General features: G+C 38.8%; 1 protein-coding gene across 1 annotated transcript; it reads left to right on the plus strand.

The window, feature by feature from the left end:
* The first annotated feature begins 528 nt into the window (after nucleotides 1-528).
* On the plus strand, nucleotides 529-8,087 carry LOC117656910 (vomeronasal type-2 receptor 26-like). Its single transcript, XM_060689886.2, has 4 exons — nucleotides 529-1,374; nucleotides 3,173-3,400; nucleotides 4,403-4,529; nucleotides 6,006-8,087. Exons 1-4 carry the CDS (start codon nucleotides 586-588, stop codon nucleotides 6,914-6,916), a joined length of 2,055 nt encoding a protein of 684 aa, XP_060545869.2. The 5' UTR covers nucleotides 529-585; the 3' UTR covers nucleotides 6,917-8,087.
* Nucleotides 8,088-12,857: the final 4,770 nt, after the last annotated feature.

Raw genomic sequence — 12,857 nt, forward strand, 5'->3', positions numbered from 1 at the left:
TAAATTGCACCGTTTCCTTCCTAATTATGAATGTGGACCCCCTAAAAACCTAATTGCTTTGGTTGGAGGACTTGGATCAGACACCTCTTTCCACATGGCAGATATTTTAGGACGCTACAAGATTCCACAGGTGAGGACCATAGCTGCATAGCTGCAAGGAATAGCTTTGGCTACTTGTATTAATCTTATGTTCATCAGACAAGTGATTTTGAAATAGAAAAGAGAAGCTAGAAAGTCAAAGCAATTCAAGCTGAGAGAATTTGAGAAACAAGGACTCCTGGGAGGATCAATGATGTCCCAAATCCTTCTTTCTAATTCAAGTTGGTCATATTTCTCCACCTCTGTTAAATAAGCAAAAGGGAAAGGTTTAGTTTTAGCAAATAGAAATTGAAAGATAGGAATTTCCTTTCTGCAGGTATGACTGAATGATTGAATGATTGAATAATTGATGGAATGATTGATTGATTGAATGTTTGAATTATTGATTAAAGGCACCATGCCTTTCTACACTTTGTCTTTAAGCTCACATATGGATCGTTTGCTCCTGAAGACATTGTAAAATCCAGGAATCCTACTTTTTATCGCATGGTCCCAAATGATGAGAACCAGTACATGGGAATTATCCATCTGCTTCTACACTTTGGCTGGACATGGGTGGGCCTTTTCACAGGAGATGATGATAGTGGGAAATATTTCTTGCAAAGCATGGAAGCGTTGTTTTCCAAGTATCGAATCTGTTCAGCCTTCATTCAGGTGTTCCCACGCCAAGGCCGTGTCTTGTCCAGTGACGATATGGGTACATTTGGAAATATTCACGTATCTGTTATGGATCAGAGGACCAGAGTATTCATCCTCTATGGAGATACCATGAATCTTATGTGGTTAATTACCTATAGCACTCTTCTAGTTCCTGACAACGCATATTTAGGGAAGGTGTGGATCATGACAGCCCAGATGGAATTTGCAGTAACGGGCGTGACAAGACGGATGGATTTTCAAATGTTCCAAGGTGCCATATCCTTCGCCATTCATTCCAAGCAACCTCAGGAATTTGAGAAGTATCTTCAGAAGAAAAACCCATACCAGCCTGAAGATGATGGTTTTGTCCAATTGTTCTGGGAACAGGTTTTTGAATGTTCATTTCCAAATGCTGGAGAAACATTGGAGCCAGATGAACTATGTACTGGGAAGGAGAACCTGGAGAAGCCTCCTCGGTCTGTTTTTGAAGTGAAGATGAGTGGCCACAGCTACAGTATCTACAATGCTGTCTATGCAGTAGCCCATGCTCTCCACGCATTGCACTCATCAAAGAGCAAACGCAGAGCAAGAATGGGGGAGCAAAGACTCAAGTTTGAAGACATGCAACCTTGGCAGGTAATGTTCCCATAACAGGATGATATAACAGAACAATAGAGATGGAAGGGACCTTGGAGGTCTTCTAGTCCCATCCCCTGCTCAGGCAAGAAACCCTATAGAATTTCAGACAAATTGTTGTCCAATCTCTTATGTTTTCCATGATCCTGCTACCAGAAAATAAATAGCATATCAATGTATCCAATCATCAACATAATATATATTGACAATTAGAATTAATAGTTCCATTCTTGGGTACTTATGTCCATTATTGCTTTCATGGGAAGTCAAATGTTTGCCTAGTTAGAGAAAAATGTTTTGATCATTAATTTATAGGTTATTTTTTTTATTATTAACAACTACATTTGGGACTGTCAGCTTGGGTGTTAAGCAAAGCAATCAGTATGATCTTACTTCAACTTTACTTTGCTGTACAGACTTGTGAAGGTTGTAAGTATGAGGACTAATAGCAACTTTTAGCATTATTGTAACTAAATATTTGGTAAATGAGGCAGTCGCTAAATGAAGACTATAATCTGTAATCACTGTCAACTGTCATAAATAAATATTTATTGTCCAGCAGCAATATGTTAATGAATGGTTAAAACAGAATGTAAGAGAATAGAAAATACTGAAATAATATTTTAAAATCTTATAGAATTAGGAATGGAAAAGCAGCACAAGAAAACAGACTGAGTAAATGAATTAATAATATAAGAGAGGAATAAGCTGCTCAGAGTCACTTTGTGGTGAGATGGGTGGCAAACAAATTTAATAATAAATAAATACTCCTGGATTTTGGTCTAGAGAGAATGGAAATGTCCAATTTGTCCATTCATCTGCCAAGTAAGCAAAAACAAAAAAATTGCTGATAAAATTCATTTTCTCTGATTTTGTTCATGCAATATCATAGTATTTTTTTTGTTCTGTTTTTAAATCAGTCAAATAAATAAATAAATAGAGCAAAATTGGATGGAAATTCTTTCATTTTCCTCCCTCATTCCTCCGTCCTTTCCTGGCTGCCAACATTTTCTCCTCAAAGCCTTAAATGCACAAATAATGTTTTAAAAAATGGCTATGTCTTTCAACTTTATTATACGAAACCGAAAATAGATTGGACAACAAGATAGATAGATGAGGAATAGATGAGGAATAGATAATGGATAGATAGATGATAAATGATAGATAGATAGATAGATAGATAGATAGATAGATAGATAGATAGATAGAAAGATAGATGAGATTCCTCCTAACTTCAGTGAAATCCCTGAAAGTCTTGAGATGAAAGTCCTGAGAAAGAGTACATCCCTTCATAGCTATGGGTCATAGTAGCCCATGTCAGCAGAAAACAATAATCTACTAACAACATTTCTCTAAAATAATGGAATACAATTTTCAAAATCTTATCAACTGGACGCCTTTCACTTTTATAACCCATTTGTTATTCTGCTACTGGAAATCAGGAATTGGGAGGAGACTCATAGCTTAACTCACAAGACAGGATTTCTATGTGGACAGAAGGGATTCATTCTAAAGATCTAAAGAAAATATTGAATCCATTTAAATTTCTGAAGCCAAGTGTGGGCTATAACCTGCTAGACTCACAGCTCATATATTGTCCGTCCTTCCTTCCTTCCTTCCTTCCTTCCTTCCTTCCTTCCTTCCTTCCTTCCTTCCTTCCTTCCCGAGATCTTCCTAACTGATGCAGAAAATAATCTCCTAGGTTAATTTATATGGAAGTTAATTGCTTCTAACATGTCACAGGTTGAGATTATACTATTGATTTTATTATCCCTCTACTCTTTTCCCTTCCTCCCAGTTACATGCATTTCTTCAAGCGATGTCATTTAACAATTCAGCTGGAGAGAACCTGAATTTCAATGAAAGAAGAGAAATTGTTGCTGGATTTGATATAATGCACATGATCTTATTCCCAAACAACTCCTTTCGTAAAGTCAAAATTGGACGGTTAGAACCAGTGGCTTTTGAAGAAGAACAATTCTTTATAGATGATGAAATTATTGAGTGGCCTAGGATCTTTAACCAGGTATGCATTCTTGGATTTCCTTGACAGATTTTCCTTCAAATAGAATAGAATAGAATAGAATGGAATGGAATGGAATGGAATGGAATGGAATAGAATAGAATAGAATAGAATAGAATAGAATAGAATAGAATAGAATAGAATAGAATAGAATAGAATAGAATAGAATAGAATAGAATAGAATAGAATAGTTCTTTATTGTCCAAGTGTGATTGGACACACAAAGAATTTGTCTTTGGTGCATATGCTCTCCGTGTATCATCTCCTTCCTCCATTTCCTTCAGTAAGATAAGCCATCTGTGGTTACACATTTCCACTAATGTAACAATTGTCCATGCCAAAAGATGTTGCAGTGAGGTCTAGGACAACTCACTATGGCTGACTCGCTGCAGTCAACTTGCCCTGGCTGTCTACCCTGGTCAACTAGCCAAAGACAACTCATTGCAGGCCAATTCACCATGGAAAAACTTGCTATGGCCATCTTGCCACAGGACAATTCAATATGGGATAATTCAAGAGAGGGACAAGTGAATTGGAGCTGATCTTCTCTTGCTTTAGGTTTGAACCTTCTCAAGTTAGAAGTCCTCAAGTCTGGGTTGAGCTGCAAGTCTACTTGTCCCTCTCTTCAGTTATCCCATGTTGAATTTTCCTAAGGTCAAATTGTCCCATGGTAAAATGACCAGGACAAGTTCACCCACGGTGAGTTGGTCAAAGTGAGTTGTCCCATTCTGGTTGCAGTGCTAGTATACATTCAGTATTGTTGCTGCTTTCTTAAGTATTACTATTGTTACTACAGAGGTGGTATTCAGCAGGTTCTGACCAGTTCTTGAGAACCGATAGCGGAAATTTTCAATAGTTCGGAGAAGTGGTAAATACCACCTCTGACCGCATATTCATGCATGTTGGTCATTTATCTGTTTTCCGATTTTCAGGATCCCCCCAAAATAGCTAAATGTTCTTAGCTTCCTTACAACCTGGACTTTTTTATTTTATTGTTGTGAACAGGTATGTCCTATTTCTGTGTGCAGTGACTCATGCCCACCAGGGTTTCAGAAACAAAAGAAGGAAGGAAAGAAATTTTGTTGCTATGACTGTTTTCCATGTCCAGAAGGAAAGATCTCCAACAAAACAGGTAGGTGATATAGCACCCTCAATTCTTCACTTATCCTTAGGATTATGTAAAGTGGTGCCAATCCATATCTGAGGATTGCCTTAATTCAGATTAAGGAAGCAACCCAAATTGAGCTGGTGTCAAGAGTTTAGAGATAGGCAAGATTAAGAAACATAAGCTCTTGAGCCTTCTTGTTGTCGTTAAAGTATGGTAGCCCAGTCTTGAAAGTATACCAGATTTATTGTATGTATGTATGTATGTATGTATGTATGTATGTATGTATGTATGTATTTATTTATTTATTTATTTATTTATTTATTTATTTATTTATTTATTTATTTATTCAATTTATATCCCGCCCTTCTCCAAGTGGACTCAGGGCGGTGCACAGCCAGAACTAAAACACATATCAATACAAAATTTAAAATTATTAAAAGAATTAAATAACTGTGGCCCAAAAATTTAAAACATTGAAAACTAAAACCTATTTGACAATTTAAAAAGCTAAAAAGACTAAAAAAAAGGGGGGGGGTTTCACGCCAGCCCTGCTTGATGGAAAAGAAAAGTTTTTAGGGCACGGCAAAAAACCCGGAGATCCGATATCCTTTGTATCTCTGGGGGCAAATCGTTCCAGAGGGCAGGAGCTGCCACAGAGAAGGCCCTCTCCCTGGGGGTCGCCAGCCAACATTGCCTGGCTGACGGCACCCTGAGGAGTCCCTCTCTGTGGGAGCGTACTGGTCGGTGGGAGGCTATTGGCGGCAGAAGGCGGTCCCACAAGTACCCAGGTCCCATGCCATGGAGCGCTTTAAAGGTGGTGACCAACACCTTGAAGCGCACCTGGAAGACCACTGGAAGCCAATGCAGCTCACGCAGGAGAGGTGTCACATAGAAGCACCCCCTCGCTCCCATAATCCTCCGCGCGGCCAGATTCTGCACCAGTTGGAGCCTCCAGGTGCTCCCCAAGGGGAGCCCCATGTAGAGAGCATTGCAGTAGTCCAGGCGGGATATTCTACCCAGTACTACTTAAGTTTTATTTATTTATTTATTTATTTATTTATTTATTTATTTATTTATTTATTTATTTATTTATTTATTGGTTCAATTTATATGTCGCCCTTCTCCGGAGACTCTGGGCGGCTTACAATGCATTAAGCAATAGCCTTAATACTTTTGTATATACCTGCTTAGTAGGGCTTTCGGCCCCTCCTAAGCGGTGTTCTTTTTTATACAAAGTCAGTTTATTGCCCCCACAATCCGGGTTCTCATAATACCATCAACTGCTTTTTTTGTAGCACTTATTGGGATTCTAGTATCACTTTGAGAGCCAGTCTGGTATTCCATCATAGGTAGTGGCTTGTATTTGAAAACAAAGACATGCAACTTTGATGGCTCCTCTGTGTTGTTCAAGTGAGCTGTCTTGATTTGGCTTCCAATCCTGTCAAGCTCTAATAGATATGCTTATTTTTCTTAATTTTTTTCTTGTAATTTTCCTTTAAGACACGGACGAATGTATGCAGTGCCGAGATGATCAATATCGAAGCCCGAGCAACGACAGCTGCTTCCCCAAGATCATAACATTTCTTTCCTATGAAGAACCACTAGGCATGAGTTTAGTCTCAATAGTCCTTTGTTTTTCACTGGTCACAGTCTTCGTGTTTATTACTTTTATTAAGCACAGTGATACTGCCATAGTCAAAGCCAATAACCGAGAACTCACTTACACTCTCCTTTCCTCCCTCCTCCTCTGCTTCCTCTGTTCTTTCTTCTTCCTTGGCCACCCCCATAAATTCACTTGCCTCATTCGCCATGTTGCTTTTGGTCTCATCTTTACTGTGGCGGTATCTTGTGTGTTGGCCAAAACCATCACTGTGGTTCTTGCTTTCATGGCCACCAAACCAGGATCCAATGTGAGGAGGTGGATGGGAAAAAGGCTGGCCAACACCATTGTCCTTTTCTGTTCTCTCATTCAAGCTGGCATTTGTACTGTATGGCTTGCCACTGCTCCTCCATATCCCAAGTTGGACATGAAATCCCTGCCAAGCGAGATAGTAGCAGAATGCAATGAAGGCTCTACCTTCATGTTTTACTTTGTCTTGGGCTACATGGGACTTCTGTCCATCATCAGCTTCATCGTGGCTTTCCTGGCTAGAAATCTGCCAGATGCTTTCAATGAAGCCAAGTTCATCACTTTCAGCATGATCATGTTTTGCAGTGTTTGGTTGACTTTTATCCCAACTTATTTGAGCACCAAAGGTAAATACATGGTAGCTGTGGAGATCTTCTCCATTTTGGCCTCAGGGGCTGCATTGCTGGCCTGTATCTTTTCTCCAAAAGTTTATATTATCCTGCTGAGACCTGAGCTGAACAATAAGGAGGGATTGATAAGGACAAAGAATAAACCCATGTAATTGTATCCCATTACATAATGTGATTGACATCAAACAACTCAGTTTCACAACAAGTACCGTATTTTTCAGAGTATAAGACACACTTCCCCCCCACCCTAAAAGAGTTTGAAAATTTGGGTGCATCTTATACATCCATGAAGCCAAAAATGTGAGGCACAGAGGTGGTGATGGTCTATGGCAATCCCTACAGCCAGGAACTGCTGATTTTGGGGTATTCCAGGAGGCCGATCCACCCACCAATCAGCTGCTCATGCTGAATCAGGCTGCAATAATGTGCTGAAGCTAACCTGGCTGTTTGCTATTTCCTGCAAGGACATGTCAGAGTTTGCAGCAGCAATCACATCCAGAAAGCACACACAAGTAACTGATTCATCAGGATTCAATAACTTCTCTTTATATATAATATAACACATGAAGTAAATATACAATACCAGAAGCAGGTTTTCCAACGTGGTAGTAAATACAAGCAAAACACAAGCAGAGGAGAGGAGTTTCAGTTTTAGTTTCAGAGCTCAGCACATCAGGCAGCTTTAATACAGAACAGCTGAGCTAAGCCAAGCCCAGGCTCCTTGCTATTTCCTTGTTGTTCACACAGCAAATACTATTTCAATTTCCAAACAGCCCTCAATTCTCTCACACACTGACAGGACACTAGCCAGATGAATACCGATGGATGATGGTAGGCAGAGGCAGAATTTTTTTTTCTTATTTTCCTCCCCAAAAACTAAGGTGCATCTTATACTCCAGAGTGTCTTATACTCAGAAAAATATTTTATATCTGCTAATCTTTTGTTAGTTGACGTCACCCAACAAATATATGAAAAAATAAACATAATAAAGTACTTTTGTTTCATTGTAACTTTCAACAAAAAAAACACTTTCTAATGCAAGATTCTTCGTAAAATTATTCATTGGTAAATCCTACTGAACCCATAGACTGGGATAACACAAAGAATTAAACTGTTGGATAGGAACTCCAAATTGCATTTTCTTTACACTTGAACTAACCAGTGGGATGTTTATTTGAACCCTTATTTGTTTGTACTGGTGAAAAGCAAATTTGGACAGAAATTATACTCACATGTAAACAAATTCATTTGTTGAAAAGATGGATGATTTTAATGATGTATTGCTACTTATTAGAATTAAAGTATTTGATCTTTTGACCTTTACAAGGATGTCATAATGTAGTCTCTGATGGAATATTTTAGGAAATATTTTTTTCATTGTTAACATTGCTGTTAAATATCTCACAACTCATAAATATCAAAATTAACTTTCAATATTTAACATGAATGTTTTGGAACGGCATAGTGGAAACTAGAATTCGAACTATGTAAAAATGACAAACTGGTCTTGGCTAAATGTATCAGCTTCTATTAAAATTTGAAACAGAAGAAGAACAAGTGAAAAACTCCATGATAAAATGGACTCAAATCTTTGGACAAAACATACGGAGGAAAAAATGGGAAAATATATCATTTTATGGGGATTTTACATTTTATGGGGATAAAAAGTTCATTATATTGCAGCTCAAAGCAGAATGTTTATAGGATGATGTACCATAACTCCAGAAAAATATCTGAATGTAATATATATATATAACCTTTATGTTTGAAACTGTTGTGGCCTGCAAGCCACCAGCAGAGCTGGCAGTGGAGGAGACAGTGAGGAGATCGGGGAGGAACTTGGGGCAGTCCTAGCGGCTGGGGAAAGCTGAGATGAGGGCTCTGCATCAGAGGCAGAGAGGGGGCCAAGGCCATCTGATAGTTATGTACAGCCTCTGGATTCTGACAGCAGCGAGGCAGAAGAACAGCGGGAGCCTGTTCCCAGTATGCACATGCACAGACCTGCCAGATGACAAAAACAATTAAGAAAACAGGGTCGACTTCGGAGTAAGGCTTGGAGATGATTGGCTCCTCCCATAAGACATAAAAGAAGAGCGAATGGGATGTGAGCTTTTGCAGGAAGCAATTAGTTCATATGGTCAATTCAACCTTTGAAATGTTCTGTTTGACTCTGTGCCAAGTTTGGCCTTGCCCTGCATTTGGCGATTAGTTCTCTGGCATCATTCCACGTGAGATAGGTGGGTGTTGATAACCTTCCTATGAAAGACTGTTTATAAAGTCTTCCAGACTGTAAATGAAAATAATTTACAGTCATATAAGTAAAAGAGGTTTTGTAGGACTAAGATTGTGCTTTATACTTTCTAAGGAAGCCTTCTAGGTCAGAACAGAAACAACGGCTTGACTCTAGAAGTTGTGGGGGTTCTAACACTGGAGGATTTTAAGAAGAAGCGGGACAGCTATTTGTCTGAAGTGGTATAGGATCTCCTGCTTGAGCAGGGAGTTGGTCTAGAATAGAGCTTTGTGGACCAGCATGGAGGAAGGGGATGGTTTGTGCAAACAACTGGTAAGCGGAAACACAATGCACAGCTCCATTTCCATGAATGGAACACATGCACACACACTCGCCCACTGCACACACAAGTGAGGATGCACATGCTTGTGCTCTCCAGTCATGTCGATGTCCCAGTTGCAATCCCCTTACAGCCCACTAGTGGGCCACAGCCTACAGGTTGGGGATCCTAAACTAGAAGACCCTTCCAGAGGCCCTCCAGAGGCTGAAAACACCCTCCCGGAGCCTCCGTGTGAGCCCTGTACTTACCTGTAATCCAAAACGGGCTGCATGGAGACTCCTGGGAGGGGAGGGGCAGCGTGGGCAGGGCCATCCAAAAATCAGCTAGCCGGCATGTTGGAGCTAAGTTAGGGCAATGGCTCACATGCCCACAGATATGGCTCCGCGTGCCACCTGTGGCACATATGCGATAGGTATACCATCATGGATCTAGTCTAATGAAAAGAAGGTCTATGGGAGACATGACAGCAGTGTCCCAATATTTGAGGAGCCTCCACAGAGAAGAGGGAGTCAACCTGTTCTCCAAAACACCTGAAGACAGGACAAGAAGCAATGGGTGGAAACTAATCAAGGAGAGAACCAAGCTAGAACTAAAGAAAAATGTCCTGGTAATTAGATTAATTAGAATTAATCAGTGGAATGACTTGCCATTCCATTGTTCTGCAAATACAACTCTGTTATTCTGAATTAGATCAACCTAACTTTGTATTATTTAGATAAATATTTCTATTTTACTTGAAGAGAGTAAGAGAGTGGGATGACAATCCAATAATTTGGGGACATATATATATATATGTCTTTGGTTATTCGGGTCTTCTCCCACGTAAAATTGGAAGTGTCTTGGCGATGTTTCGACGAAGTCTCATTCGTCATCTTCAGGCTGGTGTTCTCGGCTTCGTGCTTCCAGGAGCAATGGAAGCCGAGAATACCAGCCTGAAGATGACGAATGAGACTTCGTCGAAACGTCGCCAAGACACTTCCAATTTTACGTGGGAGAAGACCCGAATAACCAAAGACCTACATACAAACACCCGCGAAAACTGAGAAAATAAATAAATATATATATATATATATATATATATATATATATATATATATATATATTGCATATATATATATATATATATATATATATATATATATATATATATATATATATATATATATGCAAAGATCTTGGGAGATTAATAAATACATTAATACTGTCTTGAACCATTTTAATCTATTTTGAAGACATGTTCAGAAACACATCTTAGTATTATTCCAGTTTGAAGACTATCAAAGTTTAAACTCAGTTCTCTTGTTAGATATACCACTAGAATCTAGTGACTAGATGAACATGTTTGAACCCATTGTGGGACATAAGGATCAGCAGAATATTGATTTATCATTTTCCCTTTAGGTTCAGAGTTGATCCCAACTCATGGGCTATGCTATTCTGTTCATATTTAATCAATGTGATCACCTTGAAACCCATCTCCCACTGGCTGTCCACTGGCTGTCAGAGAGACCATCAAGGACACACACAGAGAGACAAAAAGAACCTTTACTTCCAAATGTGTTGTTGGTAATACACAGCAGAGTTGTTTCTCCTATAATTATTCCATAATTATAATTAATTTCATCATCAGACCTCCAACGATTAATCCACAAGATACCAAATGAGAAATCAATATGTGATATGCAGTTGAGAAAGAGTTTATAGTGTATGAATATTCTTCAACTGGTTTTATGGAAAGGAGGCTCTGTCCATGTGTGAACCTATCCAGTTCTCCACAGTTTTGGACAGAAATGGCTTCAGATCTTTAAATTGCTTGGTAGCTTTTTTAAAACTATTTCTTTGTTGCGTTTGTTGTGCTATGTCATATTGAGATACCAGGTGACCGAAACTGGAATCAGATGCAGGAGACTCTTTTCTGCAGGAACACGCTTCTGCAATGATGGTGAGACTCCTGGCACTGATCCTTTTGCTATCGCTTGAAGAGTGCAAAAGAGTGACCACAAAGTGCCCTCGAACCCAATTCTTCACTGTTCCTCATGACTGGTATCAGCCAGGAACCCTTCTCATTGGTGGGATGGCATCTCAAGTCATTTATGTCTTTAATGAAGTTTCCTTCAAAATTATCCCTTCACAAGATATTGGCTTTGATCTTCCAGTGTAAGAAACTCAACCCCAGTCCCTTCCCAAAACAAGTACTACTCAACTCCTATAAATAGTCATGTGTAATAAATAAAAATGTAAAACCAAGTTATCCCCCCTACCTTGTTACAGGATATATTCAGGTGATCTTATTTCTGTCAAATGTCATTTTCCAGACTGCTTACAGTCACTTTACTTCTTTGATATAAGCTGTAGTTTCTTATTATGACTCCTTTTCCTTCTTAATAAACATTAACTCAGTGTTATCTTCATCTTGCTGCATATGCAGCATTTGTGTTGAATTGCAAAGAAAGTGATGAGTTTTGTTAACTTGGAGAAAGCAATGTTCCATGGCTACAAAGAGTGTATGAAACTTGGGAATATGGATGAAGAAGATGTTAAGATTGACACAGAATAGAATAGAATTCTTCATTGGCCAAAGGGGATTGGACACACTAGCTCTCAGAGTACAAACAATATACAAATGTTGAGGATTAGATTGATTAGCAGGCAGTTAATTAGTTAAGATTGATTAGCAAGCAGACTATTACATCATTTTTTCTAGGAAGGAATTAACAACAATTTAGTTATGGATAAAGAGAGAAAGGGAGAGAGGGAGAACATTAAAAATTGGGAAGAAGATTGTTTTTTTAAGAACTGTTTCCTAGTAGCCTAATTAAAAATGGTGCATGATTCAGTTTTTGGAGAGTCATTTATTGGAGGACTGGAAATTCAATTGCTTTGTGTGTTCAGGAAAGACTTTGAATATCACATGTGCTGTGGTTGGAAACATTTCACTGATTTCTACTCAGCTGCACTTCATAATGCACATATTGAAAGCTTGCTCTCAATTTATGTTTTAATGTCTTCTTTTAACTTTTGTATGGGATATTGTTGCATTGTTTTATTCTCTGTTGTAAGCCGCCCAGAGTCCCTTGGGAGTTGGGCGGCATAGAAATGCGACAAAATAAATAAATAAAATAAAATAAAATACATTTATCTACTTCTCTCTTTTCCATCCATTATTATGGAAGCTAATCAAGGAGAGAAGCAACCTAGAACTAAGGAGAAATTTGATCACAGTGAGAACAATTAATCAGTTGTCAACTGAACAATTAGCTTGCCTCCAGAAGTGGTAAATGCTCCAACACTGGAGGTTTTCAAGAAGAGATTAGGCAACCATTTGTCTGAAATGGTATAGGATTTCCTCCCTGAGCAGGGAGTTGAGCTAGAAGACCTCCAAGGTCCCTTCCAACTCTTTTATTCCATTTTCCGAACCTTGATTCATCTTCATAATTCTGGTCACATTGCATTATCCCAAGAGTTGTGCTGGTCAAGATGTTCAGATTCATAGGTAAAAAGCCTTGCAACTCTATTTGCAGG

The sequence above is a fragment of the Pantherophis guttatus genome, chromosome 4 (genome assembly GCF_059756535.1).
Source record: "Pantherophis guttatus breed Tessera chromosome 4, ASM5975653v1, whole genome shotgun sequence".
Classification (NCBI taxonomy): Eukaryota; Metazoa; Chordata; class Lepidosauria; order Squamata; family Colubridae; genus Pantherophis; species Pantherophis guttatus.

What these genes read in the sequence shown, in the direction of transcription:
- LOC117656910 (XM_060689886.2), top strand. Translation starts at nt 586, where the DNA reads ATGGTCCCAAATGATGAGAACCAGTACATGGGAATTATCCATCTGCTT. An exon ending in GGCCTAGGATCTTTAACCAG is followed by an intron (nt 3,401 to 4,402) that starts GTATGCATTCTT and finishes TGTTGTGAACAG; the next exon opens with GTATGTCCTATTTCTGTGTG. An exon ending in AAAGATCTCCAACAAAACAG is followed by an intron (nt 4,530 to 6,005) that starts GTAGGTGATATA and finishes TTTTCCTTTAAG; the next exon opens with ACACGGACGAATGTATGCAG.